The 20,971-nt window shown below is 42.6% G+C and overlaps 1 protein-coding gene across 3 annotated transcripts in view; it reads left to right on the plus strand.

The window, feature by feature from the left end:
- asap2a (ArfGAP with SH3 domain, ankyrin repeat and PH domain 2a) overlaps positions 1 to 20,971 on the plus strand; it is a 70,855-nt gene that overhangs the window by 41,741 nt on the left and 8,143 nt on the right. For all 3 annotated transcript variants that reach the window (XM_056427144.1, XM_056427145.1, XM_056427143.1), the window contains exons 4-21: positions 193 to 267; positions 6,564 to 6,613; positions 9,357 to 9,486; positions 9,966 to 10,051; positions 10,704 to 10,779; positions 10,898 to 10,984; positions 12,165 to 12,268; positions 12,935 to 13,004; positions 14,174 to 14,261; positions 15,109 to 15,157; positions 15,437 to 15,603; positions 16,645 to 16,778; positions 17,361 to 17,455; positions 17,998 to 18,187; positions 18,366 to 18,451; positions 18,894 to 19,009; positions 20,276 to 20,343; positions 20,445 to 20,552. In XM_056427144.1, the coding sequence (XP_056283119.1) occupies positions 193 to 267; positions 6,564 to 6,613; positions 9,357 to 9,486; positions 9,966 to 10,051; positions 10,704 to 10,779; positions 10,898 to 10,984; positions 12,165 to 12,268; positions 12,935 to 13,004; positions 14,174 to 14,261; positions 15,109 to 15,157; positions 15,437 to 15,603; positions 16,645 to 16,778; positions 17,361 to 17,455; positions 17,998 to 18,187; positions 18,366 to 18,451; positions 18,894 to 19,009; positions 20,276 to 20,343; positions 20,445 to 20,552 (1,779 nt within the window). The remainder of the gene's footprint in view (positions 1 to 192; positions 268 to 6,563; positions 6,614 to 9,356; positions 9,487 to 9,965; positions 10,052 to 10,703; positions 10,780 to 10,897; positions 10,985 to 12,164; positions 12,269 to 12,934; positions 13,005 to 14,173; positions 14,262 to 15,108; positions 15,158 to 15,436; positions 15,604 to 16,644; positions 16,779 to 17,360; positions 17,456 to 17,997; positions 18,188 to 18,365; positions 18,452 to 18,893; positions 19,010 to 20,275; positions 20,344 to 20,444; positions 20,553 to 20,971) is intronic.

Raw genomic sequence — 20,971 nt, forward strand, 5'->3', positions numbered from 1 at the left:
ATTTCTACCTGCAGTGCCTACCTTTTGTTATTTAGCTCTTTTCCTGTTGGACACTCAACACTCGCACAACACACTAAAAGGATTACGTCTCAGTGCCGCTGAGCACCCCCGACTTTCAGTCTCCTGCAGGTTTAAATCTTTTGATTTAACCCGTCAACTCTTTTCTGTCTGTCTCTCCTCGCCCTCCTCCAGTTCCAAAACATGAACAACATCATCACCTTTCCTCTGGACAGCCTGCTGAAAGGAGACCTGAAGGGAGTCAAAGGGGTAAGTTACCCTTCTTTCTGCCTCACAGGAAGTGCTGTACAAGTGGATGAATAGTTCACCCGCGTAGTAAAGTTTACTCTGCTGGTTCCAAGTGGTTTGAAGCGACCTCGACAATCATTGCCGACAGTGACCTCCTGCTGTCTCGCTGACGAGATGAATACCAAGCTGCTCTTATCAGTATCAGTTTTACCGAACCATCAGTATCAGAGACGATACCGACGGTTCGGTAAAACTGTTTTAATACCTCACAAGTCACAACATGTTTTTTTCAAAAGATCTGGGTCTTTTTTTCTGAGCAAAGGATCCAGGGTTCACAACACAAACAGGCGGTTCTTCTTTAAGTCATTTTGGAAATTCGATAGGAAGAAGGGGGAGAGAAAGACGGGAAATAACATGCAACTATTCTCCTTGTTAAGACATTGCAGTTCATGGTGTCTTGAACCCACAGGCCACCAGGGGGACAACATGTAGTTATTTCTGATCAGGGAACAGGTAAACAAAGCTGACCCGACATTGAATGCCTGCTTTTAGTACTTGACACCAGTTCCCGATGTGAGGCTACAGACGCATTTCGGTCTGTACCAAAACAGTCTTCAGGTTCAGGGCTCATCGGCCAGTCAGTCATGTGCATCCACCTCCTGGACGAAACCCAGACGCGTGTTCACGGTCTGCAGCGCTGTAACACAATCACCACTCGCTGCTGTCTGTCGGCAGTCTGTGACCTTTCACTCACCAGGCACGTGATTGGCTGCAGCCTCCAACGAGGTATGATGCAATTAAGCCAGCTCTCTGATGAGGCTTGTTGCCATAGAAACATTGGTGGTCCCTGTGACGCGGTATTGGTTTGCTCTGGCTTGACCTCCATCTGTCTTTTTGTTTCCCCCTCTCTCTCTTAGTCTTCTGTGGTGTTTTCTATTCGATTTCCTCTTCTGTGACTTACTTTCTTCGTCTGTTTCGTAACCTCACTGTCTCAATGGTTCTTCCTCTCCTTGTCTCCTTCACTCTGTCCCTCCTGCCCACCTCCTCACTCTGGCTGTGGCAGCCAGTCACATCTGTAATCCTTACCCACGTATTTCTCATTAGCCCTCTAATGAATCTCATCACCCCAGTGACATGGGGGCTAATGAGCTGCTGGTTATTTCATACCTCAGGACACACACACACACACACACACACACACACTCTCACTCTCACACTCACAATAAAGCACAAGGGATAGAGAGTCATCTAGAAATGAAATTATGGATTATTTCTCATTAGTCTTTGTTCTCTGCTCCACCCGTCTCCTAACCTGTTGCTCACCTCCACGGCCCAAGGCCCTTGTCCATCACTTTCCCTTCATCATCTTCCTCCTCCTCTGTCATTATCCCGTTTCTTCCCTCCTGTCCTCTCCCCGGGGGAAGTACCTGTTCGGAGAGGGGGAAGCAGGAAGAAGTCCAGACCTGCATGAAAGGCGGTTTAGACTCCAGTGAGAGAAAGGAGGAGAGTAGTGTGCAGTAATGTGTTCATGTGGAGGCCAATAATGAGGAATGCATTTAAATTATTATCTTTAGAGTAGTGTGTGTCAACATTGATGATTTGCTTTTTAAAACCAGATTTTTGTGACATGATGAGAAAATACAACTTGAGTAGATGTCCGTATTCCCCATTTATATGATCACCTTTATTGATCTAAACTAACTCTTTTTTAAGAAGCTACTTCTGCATACACATGTCTAAAAATATGTTATGTATATTTCATTTAATTTCAATGCATAAAATATCAATGTGGTATCTTTAAATGCTCTGCAGCTGTGTGGCGGCTGAAAAAGACACCAGTCCTATTGTCTTATTTAACTCGGGACTTGACGGCTTTCTGGCGGCCATTGTTCCCTCTCGTCTCGCGTGTTAATAATTCTGCCGCTGCGGTCTTTGGCAATGAGTGCGATGAATTAACCCCGAGGGAGGCCGCCGCTAACGGCTCCGTGATTACAGGACTACCACCAAGCGACCCGTCACTGCTCTCACTCGGATACAAATGTACCTCGTCTCACTCCGTGGTCATTTCACCACCGAGGGCAATTTGTATTTCACAGTCGACGTGTTCTGTCAAAAACGGCTTTTGTTTGACAATAATATTGAGCTTTACTCAGTTAGTGCAGCACTAGCGTACAAAGCCCGGGATGACCCGGTCGTGTTTGTACTGAAGTTAAACACACTCTCCTGGAAAGTGCTGAGTCCGCGTAACATTTCTGCTAGCAGTGCACTTTCAGAACGGACGCCGGCATGATGTCACGATGGCCGCAGCCGACCCTCCCGCCCGCGGCTCCCTGACCAGTCTGTGATTGTAACCCGCCATGAGTCATATCGGCTTCCCGCCATTCAGCCTGTGTCTGGATAGTTGCCTTTGTGTTTGTGTCAGTGGCGCGTGAGGAGGGGGACCGTGGGATCCTGCCCCCTTTCTCATGCTCGCCGTTTGAGATTTTAGATGAGAGCAGATTACAAATCGAGGATTTTCCTCATTAGTTAATTGATTAATTAACTTCCTGGCAATATTCAAAAGATTTTTAGAGATAGAGAAGGAGAGTATGGAATTTCAAACGGCCAATTGTTCATACGCCTCCAAAAAGCATGTGCATCTCTGTCTGTGGGGTGAAACAGTGGAATAGTTAAACTGATGACTTCAAAGAAAGTAAAAATTTGGTGATATTCAAGAAAAAATTTAAAGACATGACTGGAGAAGTACAGACGTATCAGCATTGATGAAGCATCATAAGTAACGGGTAATGGGGACAAGTTTTGTTTATTGTTTTATGTATGTGTGTGTGTATTTATGTGTGTATATATGTATATGTTTATCTATATATATTAGGGCTGTCAATCGATTAAAAAAAATTAACTAATTAATCGCACATTTTGAAATTGCGATTAAAAGTTTTTGCCTTCTTTTTAAAGACAACTTCACACAGAGCTGTGTTTTCAAAGAGGCTCCTACATATAAAGTGCCAGCGAGGTATTTAATATCGTGGATGATAAATTGTTTCTTCAGTGAAACATCAGATTAGTAAAAAAAAAAGAAGTATATTGAGACCCCATTGGTCCTGTCATCTTTAACATTGAGCAGCAGCAGAACCAGTGGCCTTGGTAACTGACTGACATTCACATATGTCACGTTAACCCTCTGGAGGCTGGGGGCATTTTATACATTTTACAAAATAAATTAAATTCACCGTTTACAGTCTTTTGCATGTGACACACCCCCACGTGTCCTACATCAAACATTCCAGAACAATCTCAGCTCTGAAATGAGGCTCATTGTCCTCGCGCCGTGTTCTCTGCTCTCTGACTGACAGGCTGCTAAATGAGCCTAACCTGTGAGGTGGGAGGTCCTTTGTGATTTACTGAGTGTTCATTGGTTGTTTTTTTCACAGAAAGTTGACAGACAAACGGATTGACAAATCACGTTGAAGGTTTCGTGTGACAAGTTCTTTCCGCGCCGCGTGTCCCGACACGTCGCCCTTCGTTCCTCTGTGTATCAGAGGGGGAGACGGGAGGAAGGAGGAGCAGGAGGAAACCCGACTGATTCATCCACGAGTTAAACTGATTTCTGCTCCTTATTTTCGCGGAGAAATAATTGTTTTAAAAACGTAAACAGTGTCAAACCGTACTGCCGCGGTTTGACACTCAGAGGAGTGTAAAAACTTCAACGAACACCGGAAGCAAGTCGAAGTGTCCTTGAGCAAGGCACTGAACCCCCAGTTGTTTCCCGGGCGCATCACTGCAGCCCACTGCTCCTTAATAATTAAGGATGGGTTAAATGCAGAGAACTAATTTCCCCTTGTGGATTAATAAAGTATATAAAAAAATATTTAAAAAAGTTGCGTTAATTGCATTAAAATATTTTAGTGCGTTAACGCGGCCAAATTAATCTCATAGATTAACGCGTTAACGCTGACAGTCCTAATATATATATAGGTATATGTATATGGTTCTCTGAAATAAGTTCTTTTGTGAAATTATAGGTTAGGGCACTTCTAAGCTTGATAGCTTCAGCCTTGACCCTTTCGGTCAGCCACTTTCTTTTGTTGAATTTAGATTTTTGTATATTTTGCTGATCGAACTAAACTAAACTAGTTAGCACACTCTGCTATCAACTAAAACATCAGCAGCGACGCTAGTTTGTACCGTTACTGAAGTAAGGGTTAGCAAACAGCAGAAGTAGCACATTCAGATTCATTCAGTCCAACTAAATTATAACAAAGCACATTTACTTCTAGCCGGGCAGATGTTGCTTTTATTTGTTCAGGTTTTGACATGTCTCGTGTCCTAGGTTTCTGCCTCGTCTCCTAATATGACATTTAAAAGAAATGATGGTAAAATCTGGTAAAAATTTCCTTGTTGCTTAATACTTTCTATATGGACGTTCCACCCTGTGGTCTGGATTAGCCAGAGCAATATTTAGTCAATTAACAATTGTTAAATCGAGAAATAATCTGCAACCATTGTGATACTTGTTTTGAATTCATTCTTCAAACAGAAAATGACGACTATTCTTTATTTCCAGCTCGATGCTGCCGTTGTGTTTGCGATGATATTAGATGCAACTTATTTGGACTGAAAGTGTTTTTTTTGTAATGTGGGTGAACTGATCCTTTCATAAGAGTTCAAACTCTAAAGTGTTCCGGATGCACACTAAAGCCTTCGGTGCTGACCAGGTGAAGTCCATCGTTGCTGCGGTGGGAAATGGTGTGCGGAATGTGTACCAGGAAGTGCTATTCCTGGACATGTGTGGTCGTAGGTAGGAAGAGGCGATTCATCTGCCAAAGGAGGCCCCTGTCAAGGGCACGATATTCCTCCTCCGTCCTTTGGACTCAGGCAGACAGGGAATCGGGATGCTAGGAGCTCGCTGCTGTCTGAGTTATTTGCCCCGTGCTTTGGCTTATTCTGCTCGGCTATTCCTGGCCCAGCGATGCCTGATTCTGGTATTTTTAGCCATTGTTAGCACTTTCTGACATTTCCTTCCGCTCAACCTCTGTTTTTCTCTCTGGCTCTCTCTTAACCTACAGTACATTCTTTTAGTAGCTTCCTCATTGGCGTTGGCATTTTTCTTTGCTTGTTCTTTCACTTTGGCGTTTCACTTTCAGCTTTTTCTGTCACGCCGACGCCACAGGGAGCGAGGTGCAGGAGCTCATGCTCAGAGAAACAAGCCGGATCGAAACTTGAATAACAAAAAGGCGCTCTTTAATGAGGCAAAAAACAGGTTACAACAAAAACAACAAGGTCCAAAAGGGGCAGGCAGAGGATCGTCGGTCAGGGCAGGCAGGCAGGGTCGAAAACAGGCAGGATCCACGATGGGAACATATACACAGGACGACGGCACCTGGATGCAGCTGGAGCTTACGGTAGTTTTTGGAAAGAGAACATTTGAGTTCAATGTTATATAATTCTCTTGATTATTTGTTGTTATTGTTGCGTGCTGTTGAGCTGATTTTCTCGTCGCTCTGGTTTCAGGCAACAATTAATTAATTACATTTTCCATGGAACGTCACGGCCAATTGCACCGAGTAATGTCTGCTTCTGTTTTTTTTAAATTCCTGTTTTAATCAGCAACGCAGTGTTGGGGATGGTGTTTAATCGAGCGCTTTGCTCGAGCAGCTGTTGAAAGCGCAACCGTGATGATGAGACATCGGCGCTGTCGACGTGACCAAAGGGATCGCATTACGAATGCCAAGAACACGTTCACCGCGCTCTTGCCTTCAGAAAAACCCTCGACAGTCACCTCGCCCAGATCCCTGCTGGGACAGCTGTGAGAAGGAGGATTCAGTTAGCTATGTGTCGCATCGTGTTTAGACACACACACACACACTTGCTCATTGAGAAATAAAAGTATGTTTTCTGAACATGTGGCGGATATTAAGCAGTGAGAGTGATTATCGTGTCATCTTTAAAAAATCCTGGTTGCCTTATGTTGATGTTGTTCTTAAATGCATCTAAAATGTAAAATACAATGAGGAAGTTCCCAGGGCACAAAGTGACATCTTAAAACCCAAAAGATGTTCACTTTGCAATGATATAAAATGGAGAAAAGCATCAAATCTCCACATTTGTGAAACTAGAAGGATTTTTCCTGCTAAATAGATGAAACAATGGATCAGATATCAATATAGATGAAATTGAAAGCTCATTCTTTACTCTGCAGTTGACGAACGAGTCTCACCACATGTCCATTTACATCTATTCTGCAGTGTTCAGTCGTATCAAAGCATCTTTAGTGATTTTCTGTTGATTAATTTAAGTGTTCTGCTTGTTTTTCACAGGATCTGAAAAAGCCTTTTGACAAAGCCTGGAAGGACTACGAAACAAAAGTGTAAGAAACTTCCTGTGAATACTCTTCATCTCTAGAACCAGTTTGTTAGTAGATTGGTTAACTGTGTGCAACATCACCCGGTCGTCATTAGTTTGAATTCCTCAATTCCGCAGATGAAACTAAAGTCTTTTCTTGTCACTAAGATTATGAAAAGGAAATGTGCAGTGTGTGTCTTGACTAACCCCCCCCCCCCCCCCCCCACACTTGAGATAATCTGTCACATCCTCTATAGTGTGAATAACCATCACTTCTCCACCTCCAGACACCATTTCCACCGTCACACCATTAACACTGTGCATGCAAAGAACACATGACTTTTTTTTATAGCCCTTTCATATATTTTACAAGCTGCAAAGGACATTCTTTACTGAAAGGGTATTACATCTTCTCTCCAAACCGTGTCGGTCAGACAGTACTGGCTTTGTACTGCCGGATGTGATGTGACTGTTCCTGACCGTCCCAATTTATTCTTATGATTTGAATCTATTGATGGAGAACGGAAGACATCAGTAGAGTCCAGTTTTCTGCTTGATTTAGAAAAAGCACCCAAACACCCCAATGTATCTTACTGCTCTTCTTCATCAATGGCCTTCTCTGATCTGCTGTTATTATATGCTCAGACACACACAAAAAAGATCAATCATTTTGTCTCGACAGGGCATTGATTTCTGATTCCCTAATTTGATTTTCTAGCTCTTTGCACATGACACCCAAGTTCAGATTCAGTTGTTCGTCTCCAGGTTGGGGGTTGTCTCACTGTGAAGGCTGTTAATTCAGGAAGCGTGTTTGTGATTACTAAATCAGACGCATCTTTCCTCAGTATGAATGCAGAATGTCTTTAAAAACTCCAGATTCTTCCGTCTTTATTTCCTAATGGGGGAGGGGAGTGCTTCCTGAACTGACTGAACGGAAAGTGACTGGATTCTCAGCCCGATCATTAGTTGAACACCTGTCAGTTTGGCTGGCTGCCAACATGCCTGGCTAACATGTGTCTCTCTATCAGTCGCAGCTCTGATGATGCTGTGACGCCGTCAGGGCTGAGGCTTCACATGCTGACAAAGGCCCACAGTGTTCTCATAAGGACTTTGAATGTGGCTTTTATGCACTGGCTAAATGACAAATGTATAACCAAAAATGAACTTAGTCTGTTTATTTCTGGCTTGCCAGCCTAACACCTTGGCAAAAAAGAAAAATTCCCTTTTCAAAGGGGGGAAAAGCATCAACTGCCTTTTCCCACCTCGTCTCGCAGATGACGTCATTAAACAAACAAACAAAGTCAAAGCTACTTTCGTTCGCAGCACCATCTCACACGGCCTGTGTGCACGTGCCAACTGACACATGACACCAGATACTGTGCAACCGCAATAATACAGAAGAATATTCTTTATTTTTGCTTCTTTTTAATTGAAGATATCAAAGCAGTTGAAAAGGAATAGTTAGAAAATTCAGAAAACACTTATTTGCTTCCTTGCTGTAGTTGGATGGGAAACTAAGTACCATTTCAATGTCTTTGTTTCCATATGAAGCTCCAGCCAGGTGACAGTTGGCTTCACTTTGCATACAGACTGAAATACATTAAAAAAACAAAGCGTCTCTTTTAACCCTCGGTAAGTAAGCAAATAACGTGTGTTTCCCAGAAATGTCTTCCTTCAGTAGCCTATTCCTTTATGACTCGTTGGAAGTTTAATATTATAGGAATATGTTTTCGAAGATGACTCGTGCAGCTCCACCATTTAGATTTTCCCTCCTTTTAAAGTTTAGTTGTGGAATTACCATTTGAGTTAAACGGATAAGAGTTAATGAGGGAGTGAAGTCTGTCTTGATGCACATGACCCAGGCGGAACAGCTCTCGATTGGCTTCTCCCCGTCTCTCCGGGAGGGAACAAGCTGCTGCATCCTTTTTGTAGGAGATACGCTGTCGGAACCACAGCTTATTTGAAACAATGCTCTGTTGCATGGTCTGTCAGGTAATCTGTTGCATGAAACGATGATTACAATCTTTAACTACAAATATCATTTACTCGTGCTTTCCTTTTTTTTAACCCTAATCCCACACTCGGCCCTTAGCAGCTCTAGATGTATTAACTCAACTTTAAAATTACCCAACTATGCATAGGAATAATTATAACAGACATTAGCTGTGGGAATAAAGACGGCTGAGTTATGTGTTCCCCCCCTGGCTAACATCTGCTCATTTGTGTCTGCTTTATGATCTGGGTCAAACTGCCATCGTCAGTGAGGAACAACAAGAAACAAGTTCTTGTTGGACATCTTCCAAAAGCCGATGAGCTGAGTGCAGATTTCTCACTTGACGATTCTGACTTAAGAGGTCCAAGCAACATGGAACTATTTTTTCCACAACAGTCTCAGTGGTATCAATGCAGATGTGCAAATATATTTATTTCAATAAATTGTAACTCTGGAAATGCTAAACTCTAAAATATTGTTTTCTGTCAAGACTTCTTTAGCTTTATTGTTTGACAGGGAAATAACAGAAATGAAGATCAAACAAGTCTTTATTTTGAATTAGCTTACTACCTGTTTACTTCTAACTTTATAGCTTCACCAACCATCTCTAACCGATAACCATTAGAAACCACAGGCTTCTCAAGGCCTCCATTTCATCTGCAGGATAGCAATAGGGCTGATTTTACACAATACCACACTCTCCGCGCCCCGCGTTTATTGTATTGTCGTGGATGTGCGTGTACTCTTTGACCCCTGTGATGTCATTTCCTACCAGCACCAAGATAGAGAAGGAGAAGAAGGAGCACGCCAGGCAGCACGGGATGATCAGGACGGAAATCAGTGGGGCAGAAATCGCTGAGGAGATGGAGAAGGAGAGGAGATTCTTCCAGCTGCAGATGTGCGAGGTTAGTCGACGAATTATTAACAATGTCTTCACGGTTTCTTTCAAATGTCTTAGCTTAACTAGTGATTTATAATGAAAGTTTAATTTTAAAAATGTAATATGCACTGTAAAATGTGAACAATGGAATTCCTACTTTCAGAAATTGCATCAAACAGGAAGTAGAATTTATTTTTATTTTTTAGACTGACTATGTCCCTAAAAGTTCTGTCAGACTTGGGTAAAGGTTGTATATCTCCGAATGGGTTTATAGCCTTTTGGAATTCAGAATCCATTCAGTATGTTGGTGTGGTCTGGACCTCTTTGATGTTTTACTTAAATGAAGCTCGAGTTGAAAGATGAAGACTTTTACTTTGAAGCTTCTGGCTGTGAGATGAAAGGGATGCATATGTTTGAGATGGAGTCAGAGTTTTTTTTCTCTCGGAGTGAACCTGGCCTCACCCTGTGTGAATAAAAAAAAATCTGAATTCAATATGTTTACAGTATCTCCTCAAAGTCAATGAGATCAAAATCAAGAAAGGGGTGGACCTGCTGCAGAACCTCATCAAGTACTTCCACGCACAGTGCAAGTAAGACAAAGAGGATTTGCCTTTTGATTTGTTATTAGGCAATGTTCTTCAACATACACTACCGTTCAAAAGTTTGGGGTCATCCAGACAATTCCGTGTCTTCCATGAAAACTCACTTTTATTCATCAAATGAATTGAAAATTGAATAGAAAATAGTCAAGACATTGACAAGGTTAGAAATAATGATTAATATGTGAAGTATTAATTTTGTTCTTCAAACTTCAAGCTCAAAGGAAGGCCTGTTGTTTAGCTTATATCACCAGCATAACTGTTTTCAGCTGTGCTAACATAATTGCACAAGGGTTTTCTAATCAGATATTAGTCTTCTACGGTGATGAGCAAACACAATGTACCATTAGAACACTGGAGTGATAGTTGATGGAAATGGGCCTCTAGACACCTCTGGAGATATTTCATTAGAAACCAGATGTTTCCACCTTGAATATTAATTTACCACATTAACAATGTATAGTGTGTATTTTTGATTAATGTAATCTTTATTGAAAAAACGGCGCTTTTCTTTGAAAAATAAAGACATTTCTAAGTGACTCCAAACTTTTGAACGGTAGTGTAAGGCGCTCGCATATAAATGCAGACCCATTCTGTGGCTGCGGTGCAGGTGCGTTGTTCACTTCACGTGCTCCCTGTTCAGTTTCTTTCAGGATGGTCTGAAAGCTGTGGACAACCTGAAGCCCTCCATCGAGAAACTGGCCACCGATCTGCACACGGTGAGAAAACCAACCGCTCGGGTATCTCCTTTCCTTTCACTTGACGTTCATGTCGTATAAACTTCGTGGTGTGCTCCTCCTCTGTTCCGTCACTTTCTCCATCTTTCCTCCATGGCAGATAAAGCAGGTGCAGGATGAGGAGCGGAAGCAGCTGACTCGGTTACGAGACGTCCTCAAGACGGCGCTGCAGGTGGAGCAGAAAGAGGTGAGCGCTCAACGTCCTCTGTGACCTTTCAATGTCAAAGAACACGTCGGTGAAATATCACATTTCAATCTTCCTAGTTCCTATAGACCTGCTCTTAAATCATATTAGACTTCTTCCGGACAATCCTTGCATAAGACTATCAGGGTTGTTTCCACACGACCATATATCGGCTGTTTAAGGGGAAATATCTGATAAAAATCTCTTTCTTCAATGAGTCTGTTGATCATACATATTATTGCTGCTATCCATTTTCTCCCCATTGAGTGGACATCTTTGTTTGACTCTAGTGCTTAGAGAACATTAAACATGCTGCAGGCGACAGCCGCTGCTGGTCTAACCTGATGCCTGTTTTCTTCTTTCCTTCGCTGCCTCCTCTGTCCTCTATCTTTTGTGAAACAAGTCCAGGAGAGTAAGTGGATTTCTTGATGAAAGAAAAACATATCTGTGGTTATTCTGTTTTCATTGAGGTGTTGCTTCAGTTGCAGTGCTAGATTAATAGTTGTGTGTGTGTTATTTTACAGCAGCATATGCTTTTTCTTTTAATATGTTATTGTCATGTTTCAGTGCTTTTGATTCATTTTAGTTGTGCTTTAAAAAAAAAAAAAAAATGTTTAATGACTTTTTAATGAGAAAAGCTGGAGCTGCATTCCTGTCTTCACGATTTCAGAGTGGAGATGACGTCATTCATACAGAACCCTGGCCTTTGTTTGGTCTTTTTTTGGCGGTTGTTTTTACGCTACAGTCAAACCTGATTATCTCAAGAAAAATCCAGTTGATTGTATTCTAGTCAAGGTTAAATCGGTTAAAACTGCATCCGGGCATGTAATGTAAATGTGATTTAATCCTTTCAGAGTGGCATATGAGAATAACATGACAGCTTTTGGACATCTGCTGTTGCAGATTCTAATTCAGAGGGGTCAAAGCTCCTCTTGTTTTCTTATCCCCATGTGTAGAAAACCATTCAGGCTCCCAGCAGCAATCTTATTTTGTTGTTCCTACTTGCTTCCAAATTCTCAGGAGCAGGAGACTCTGAAGCAAAGCGTACATCTGAGTCATGTATCGCTCCAGTGGCTCTCAATGACTGCAATTAGAATTTGTAAATCCTACATGCCTGCTTTTAATTTTTTTAAAGGTTGTTTAAAGCCTCTAATTTCTTTGCTGTGTTTGTGTGTTTTTCCAGGAATCCCAGGTGCGGCCGAGCACCACCTACAGCCTGCACCAACCGCGGGGCAACAAGGAGCACGGCACAGAGCGCAGCGGGTACCTTTTAAAAAAAAGTGACGGGTGAGCGTTTGAAATCACTCTCAAAGATCAGTTGAGGTTCTGCAGGTGATATAAATACTCGTGTTCTGTATATAAACGGAGTAGGAGAACTATTACGATAACCTCTTCTCTTCTACTGTTTCAGAATATGCTTGCATCTACCTTTTTAATTTAGGATTTCTGATATCTTTTGTTTTTCTTTGCTCGTTTCCCGCTTTTGGATTTTATGCCAATGTTATTATGGCATGGAACCAAATTAATGTTGTGACCAAATTAATTTGTATTTTGTAGAACAAAGTGAATATTTCGATTAAATCAAGTCAAAAAGCGTACATTTCAGAATTTGTTTAAATATTACAATACCCGGTAATATAATTATGATTTTTCTTATGATTTAACCTGCTGATTACTTTCTTGTGTTATCTATTAATTGTTAAATCTATAAAATGACTGACATGCCCATCATAATTCCCCAGAGCCCATTGCTGGTTTTAACCGTCCAAAAGATTTTATTTTTCAGTTCTATAAAAAACACAGGAAAGCAGCAGGTCCTCTCGTGTTTTTGGCTTATTATAGTCATCACTAATGCATGTATTCTGTACTTTAATGTGATCACATTGTGAGTGTCTGCTCTCAGAGGTCACTGTCTATTTGACTTGCTAACGAAGCGTCTTCTGTGTGTCGTAGCTTGAGGAAAGTGTGGCAGAAGAGAAAGTGCACGGCGAAGAACGGGTTCCTCACCATCTCACACGGCACAGTAAGAATACACCAACGCCTTTCTGTCCCACGAGACAGGATCCATGTGTTTGTGTAAATGCACACTTAAGATGCATTGACACATCCTTCCATACGTGCTTCATTTAGTCACACGCATGACGGTGTTGTTCTCCTGAGCCGGTCATTTTCTTCACCCATAAACCATATATATACACGACCGTTCAAAAGTTTGGGGTCATCCAGACAATTTCGTGTCTTCCATGAAAACTCACTTTTATTTATCAAATGAATTGAATAGAAAATATAGTCAAGACATTGACAAGGTTAGAAATAATGATTAATATTTGAAGTATTAATTTTGTACTTCAAGCTCAAAGGAAGGCCAGTTGTATAGCTTATATCACCAGCATAACTGTTTTCAGCTGTGCTAACATAATTGCACGGGTTTTCTAATCAGACATTAGTCTTCTAAGGCGATTAGCAAACACAATGTACCATTAGAACACTGGAGTGATAGTTGATGGAAATGGGCCTCTATACACCTCTGGAGATATTTCATTAGAAACCAGACGTTTCCACCTAGAATAGTCATTTACCACATTAACAATGTATAGAGTGTATTTTTGATTAATGTTATCTTTATTGAAAAAAACAGTGCTTTTCTTTGAAAAATAAAGACATTTCTAAGTGACCCCAAACTTTTGAACGGTAGTGTATAAATCAGAATAGTATTTATTGCCAAGTAGGTTTACACCTACCTGGAATTTGTTCTGGTGTATAGGTGCATACAGTGAACATAAAACATACAAACACAATAAGTACTACAATACAAAAAGCAGGGCAGGAGTGCAAAAGTGGATGTGCAGTGTGTGTTAACATAACACAGGCTTGAGGTGTGGGGGCGAGATAAGTGTCCACGTCAGGTGGGGGTCCCGGGCCTTGTTAATATATATAATATAATAAGATATATTAACAGAAAGCAGAGTTTACACGTTAATATTCTCCTCGCATCGCTGCCTCCAGTTGTGTTCGTTCCCATATGAAGAAGCAGCTCTGGCCCGGTCGCCTCGTCTCCCTGACGCGGCTCATCTTACACATAGCGTCTTATCTCAAACGTCGTTTGGCTGCAGCAGCCGTCGGATATGGTGAAACACAACGCTTCCTCTCTCTCTCTCTCTCTCTCTCTCTCTCTCTCTCTCCGTCTGTCAGGCTAACCGGCCGCCAGCGAAACTCAACCTGCTCACCTGCCAGGTGAAACACAACCCCGAAGAGAAGAGAAGCTTCGACCTCATATCCCGTAAGTTCGGCCCTCTTGTTTCGCTGCCTTTGTGTCTGCGTCTCGCCGTCTTTCTCCCCAATCTGTACGTGCTGGACTACGATGTGTCATTTTAATGAGCTCCATCCAGCCAGATGGCAGCTTTAAAGATTTATTGTGCAGTCGTGTGGATTTTGTATCTGTTTGTATTTATTTAGAAACATCCAGCACATACTTCTAGTATCTAGCAGCAAAACTGGGAACAAAAAGCTTTCAGTGTCTGAGGAATTATGATATTCATTATTTCTTTCCCACTATTGACGATATTCAAGAATAATTTCTGCAAAAGTAAAATAATCGTTGGCATTATTTGCTTGTTTTTTCCCGATGCAGTCTGTTTGTCAAATAAATATGGTTAAGTAACATCATTTATTAAGCTGTGCACAACAAATATGATCATATGTATGACTGAACATGATCAGGTTATTGCGTTGCTTATTCTGTCCTGGATGAGGAAGACCTCCTCTGCTCCTCCTCCTCTGCTCCTCTAACTAACATTGAGCTTCATTTAAGATGAAGATGGACAGTGTTTCCACCTGCGCTGTGAGAGATAATGGCACTAAGCTGGAGGAGGGGACCCAACATTTCCGTTGCTTTGGATTTACAGGGGTGAAAACGGTTCTCCCCGGTTGTTTCTGAGTGATTCACACCTGAAGACAGGAATCAGAGTTTTTACTTGTTTTCCGTTCAGCAGTTTGACCTGATAATGTAATGCCCTCTGCAGGAAGTCGCTGTGAGCTTCTTCCTGTCTCCACTGCTCTTTGATTCATGTTCTCTCCTCTTTCCTCTCCCACTTGTCTCTTCTGTTGGGTCCATTTCTCTGTTTCAGATGACAGAACGTATCACTTTCAGGCCGAGGACGACCAGGACTGTCAGATGTAAGTGCATGTTCCTTGTGTGTGGGTGTGGGTAGGTGTGTGTGTGCGTCCTGTTTACCACCTCCCTTTCCACACATTTCCGTCGCTGGGCCCTGTCTTTACCTTCCACCTCCTGGCTATTAACTGCCTTTAACTCCCGCCTTCTCTCCCCCTTTAAACACCCTCCTCCTTTCCCTCACATTTCTTTCTGCTTCGGCTTCTCTCATCTCCACCCCTCAACCGACTCTCGCCTTCTCCTCCCTCTACTTCGCTGTCATTATTCTCTCCTCCTTCCTCCAGCTGGATCTCGGTGCTCCAGAACAGTAAGGAGGAGGCGTTGAATCGGGCCTTCAAAGGGGACCAGCATGTCGGAGAGAACAACATCGTGCAGGAGTTGACCAAAGCGATCCTGGGAGAGGTCAAGAGGATGACGGGGAATGACGTGTGCTGCGACTGCGGAGCGCCCAGTGAGTGCAGAGAGAGACGCATGATGGACAGCACAGTGTCCAAACTAATTTGATCATTTTAAATGATGTTTACCCAGGATTTCTAGCATAATGTGAGCCTTTGTAGTCGCGTATTAAAGATGATGTACTTCTCCCAAACCTCATTAACTCCATCGTGTAACTGCTATATTCCAGTAATTATGATAACACGACTGCCACTGTCATCTGAGGTTTTGCAATGATGTCATTATAGATGATCTTTTTGTTGTCCACATAGGTTTGTGGTGAGGATTCTGTCCTTTTGGGTTTATTTGATATCTGTAGCCATCCTGCAGCAGCTGGAACAATATGTGCATTTTGAAAATTGAGAGTTGCTGTGCATAATTTACTCATTTTAATTTTAATTTATGGCTACAAATCCTGGGAAAAGGGTGATGCATCATTAGTTATTCACTTTATTTTTGTCTTCCTTACTTTTAAGGAACATAAATCCAACAATATTTATACTTTACATACTAGATGAAGCATGTTGAAGGATTTTGGTGTTCAGAGTAAGATGAACGGTATGCTTTGGGAGTGTTGGACTGATGTACATGTATAAGCTACTCGACTGCTATGGGATGAGAAGTCCTCGGCTCGGGAAAAGCAGGATCTTCTTTTTGGGGGATATTCTGTCATGACTTTGAAATCAGTATTTCTCAAATACATGGAGCCCTCCCCAGTCATTAAAAAAGAATCCCATGAAATGTCCTGCAGGCACGCGTATATATACTTTTACATGTATGGCAGACACACACAGTATTTTCTCACGTACACCGACTTGCTTCCAGTCCAGCGTGGTCACTTTCCTCTGTGTGCTGTGAGATGGTAAGAAGCCCTTCAGGCAGCCAATATGTTTCCAGAGCACACAGCTGTTCATCAAAGTGTGCTCAGCTGCTGCAGAAATGGCTTTAGCTTTCCTAGTGTTGGCCCAAGGACAGCGTGTCATCCATATTCATTCCTCCCTCTTTTCCCCGACAACTCGTCATCTCGTGACAGTTTTCCTTTTTTTGTCTTTCTCAGACCCGACGTGGCTGTCCACCAACCTGGGCATCCTCACCTGTATTGAATGTTCGGGGATCCACAGGGAGCTCGGAGTCCACTACTCCAGGATCCAGTCCCTCACTCTGGACGTGCTCAGCACCTCCGAGCTCTTGGTAAATCACTGTTGCCGACCGTCTTCTCTCTCACAGATTGATTGTATAGATTATCTCATATGAATCTTTAGACAGGCGAGTAGAAAGATGGAGGGGGAAATGAGGAGGAAAGTAAACGTGGGACAGGAAGAAAGGAAAGGAGCGTTGGCTCTATTCTCCTCTCTCCTCCGAGACCTCTGGAAGTCTCCACGCAGCCGAGCTGAGATTTTTTTTTATGGCTTTTCTAATCACCGTTTGGTGTAGAGATTTACCGCCTGTGGGACGGGCGGGAGTAAATGCTTCCAGTCATGATTGCGTTCCTCGGTGTTAAGTCGCCACGTTGTGTTGGCCACAATCAGAGGGGCGTTGTGCAGTTCATAAGGCTCCACACACACACACACACACACACACACACACACACACACACACACACACACAGTGCTGAATCCTGAGGTGTGAGTTGATCAGGCAAAGATGACAACTGTTACCGAAATGCATGTGCTGCAGAAAATGTCTTCTGTAACTAGTGTCGATATGTTTGTGTGTGTCTTTGTGTGTGTGTCTATGTCTGTGTGTGTCTATGTCTGTGTGTGTGCTCCACAGCTGGCCAAGAATGTGGGGAATGCAGGCTTTAATGAAATCATGGAGGCTTGTTTAAGTGCTGAAAATGTGGTGAAACCCAACCCAGGCAGTGACATGTAAGTCATCGACTCATCTCCCCTCTCACTCATCTCCCCTCTCACCCATCTCCCCTCACTCATCTCCCCTCTCACCCATCTCCCCTCTCACCCATCTCCCCTCTCACTCATCTCCCCTCTCACTCATCTCCCCTCTCACCCATCTCCCCTCTCACTCATCTCCCCTCTCACTCATCTCACCCATCTCCCCTCTCACTCATCTCCCCTCACCCATCTCCCCTCTCACCCATCTCCCCTCACACTCATCTCCCCTCTCACCCATCTCCCCTCAATATTCAAGTAATAGTTTTCAGTTTTTATACGTGTGAAACTTTAGTTTCACGCTTTTTGGGACTTGTATGCGACCGCAATGAAAACCTAATTATGAAACTCTTTAAAGCACTGGGATGGTAATCAGAGAACCGGTAATCACATAAATCTAATTTAGTGTGTTTATTGACCAATTATGATCAGTGGCTTCTGATTGGTGCGTCCCCAGTCACACAAAGAGCATCAGTGCCGCAGCTGTAACTGAGCAGCTGCCTCTTCACATGTTCAACCAGGCAGGCGAGGAAAGACTTCATCACGGCCAAATACACGGAGAAACGCTTTGCGAGGAAGAAGTGCCCCGACGCGACGGCACGGCTCCACACGCTGTGCGACGCGGTGAAGGCCCGCGACATCTTCTCCCTCATCCAGGTCTACGCTGAGGGAGTGGACCTCATGGAGCCCATACCTCTGGCCAACGGACACGTCAGTACACACACGTATTCAGCCCGTGTGATCTCAAACTCTCACCCAGTTGGACCGCTTATGCTCGGACGAATCTTTTGCATTCCTCTTGGCCTCGAGCTCGGTTCTCTGCTAAATCCTCACATTCCCCGGGGGGAATATAAAATAAAAGGCGCAAATGTTAAATATTGTTTTTCAGGAGCAAGGGGAGACGGCCCTTCATCTCGCAGTCAGGCTGGTGGATAGAACGTCTCTTCACATCGTCGACTTCCTCACTCAGAACAGGTAAATAAATCCAGACAATAAATGTGCACCTCAATTTAGTTATTTTTAACAGTTTGCAATTTGTCTGAAGGGGTTTTGGTTATCTGTCTGAGCAGCGACCGTTAAAAACACCATAAAGAAATGCCGTCTCTTAACCCTTGTAATTCAGTTCAAATATTTTATTTTTTATCTGACCAATTTCCTTATTGACAGGAGTTATCATCCACTTCTTTATCTTCTTAATTCTCTCTTTGGATTGAATGGTGTTTTTTCTATGTTATGATATGGTATTATTTAACTTTTATAGAGTTGGATATTCTTCAATTTACTTTCTAAAAACAAGATAAAGATATTTTTGAAATTGCACAGCTGCATTGGCATTATTTGACAACTATTGTTGGGGCCGGCGAGGCTTCATTTAATTCCTCTCGTGTTTTAAAGCGCTCTGTCTGTTTCTTGACAGTTTGAATCTGGACAAGCAGACGGCCAAAGGCAGCTCGGCACTGCACTACTGCTGCCTGACCGACAACAGCGAGTGTCTGAAACTGCTGCTGCGGGGGAAAGCCTCGATAGAGATCGGTAAGGGGACATCTCCACCAGCTGGGATGCGACCGCTGTCCCACTATGTCTTCGTCTTTTCTCTGTCTTTCTTCTATTCACACCTGGATTTGTTTGCACCATCTATTCGTAAATCCATCACAGGTGTGTGCGTGTCAAGTCATTTTGACATCACTGTAGTATTGTATTACTTTCATTTCATAAATGATCTGCATACTTAATCCTCCTGTTACCTTTCGGGTCAATTTGACCCCATTCAATGTTTAACGTCGGTGTTCTTTGGGGTCAATTTGACCCCAGGCCGTTTTTCACTGTCAAACATATAAGAACTAGAACGGGCACTCGGTAGAGCGCATACCTTCGCATATCACAAGATTGGGCATTGAATTATGAACATTTTGGCATTAGTTGCATGCCAATTGGACAAAAACGTATCGTGCTATGGTAAAAAAAAAGATGTTGACCTTTCTATGACCTTGACCTTTGACCCAATTGATCCCAAAATCTAATCAAATGGGCCCCGGATAATAACCAATCATCCCACTAAATTCCATGTGATTCAAGAAGATTTGACTTGTTCATGACCTTTGACCTTGACCTTTGACCCGATCGATCCCAAAATCTAATCAACTGGTCCCCGGATAATAAACAATCATCCCACCAAATTTCATGCGATTCAGTTCAATACTTTTTGCGTTTTGCGAATAACACGCATACAAATAAATAAATACACGGCGATCAAAACATAACCTTCCGGCATTTTCAATGCGAAGGTAAATATCAACTTTTTTATATATTTAAAGGGCTATTTAGGTAGTCAACAAACAAACATAAAGTACCTCACACTTAAAATTCCAATAATTTTCTGGAGGTTTTAATTGCTGGGGTCAAATTGACCCGGAGGGTAAAATATGTTAGTAAATGTGAAGGTATCAGGAGGGTTAAACCATCGTTCTCACACAGATGTTTTCATTTCCATTCATAGAGAGACAAAGAGAGAGAGAGAGAGAATATTTGTGTGAGATATATATTTCAGATTCAGTTCCCAGAGCTCTGCCAAAAGACCACGGCAACTCTTTCTCACAACACTAATCTTTCTGCTCCCTATCAACAAAACAGCCTGATAATAGATACAGAGAGAAACCAGAGAGTTGTTCAGTGTGGGAAACCGTCTAATTACACTTTGCTTATGTCACAGTGAGATGGGAGGAAAGAAAGTGGGCTGTGTGTTGGTGCTCACGCGGCGTGGGGATACAGTAATGATTGTGACTGTTGTTTTCGCTCCAGCTAATGAGGCCGGGGAGACGCCGCTGGATATCGCCCGGAGGCTCAAGCACCTCCAGTGCGAAGAGCTGGTAAGCTCAGCTTGTAGAAACTCTGCTTATGCACATCACTTCCTGAAACCGTGCTCTGAGCTGTGTGGTCACATGTCTGGCTTTAATTTGTCTGCGTACAGTTGAACCAAGCGCTGGCGGGGAAATTCAACGCCCACGTCCATGTTGAATATGAATGGTGCCTGCAGCATGAAGACTTGGATGAAAGCGATGAAGATCTGGATGAGAAGGTGAGAGACACTTTTGTATGCAGGAAAAGAGGTTACAAAGTGCTCCACTGTTGGGCGAGAGAATTAAGTAAATACATAGACACACTCTGATAGTCCTTTTTTTACTGCGACATGTAAGGCCTTCAAGAGGAGAACAGATACATCTGTGCAAAAATCCCACCTATCTGAGTGGCGAGGGGTATCATGAAAGAATAGGGAAAATTCAAATTGCCGTCGGTGGCTTTTTTGTTTAATATTTCAGTGGAACAGGAAATGTTTTCCAGTGTGCACGCCCTCAAGTACTTTGTGTGTTCTTTTTTACCGTTAACATGAATCAGTATTTATAAGTTACGTTTGTTTGTTTACTTGTAGTTTGATTTAAGCTGAGCTAACAGCATTGGTTCTGGAGTAGTTGTATGTTATGTGGAATTTGCTTTAAT

Source organism: Pseudoliparis swirei, chromosome 11, assembly GCF_029220125.1.
Source record: "Pseudoliparis swirei isolate HS2019 ecotype Mariana Trench chromosome 11, NWPU_hadal_v1, whole genome shotgun sequence".
Taxonomy (NCBI): domain Eukaryota; kingdom Metazoa; phylum Chordata; class Actinopteri; order Perciformes; family Liparidae; genus Pseudoliparis; species Pseudoliparis swirei.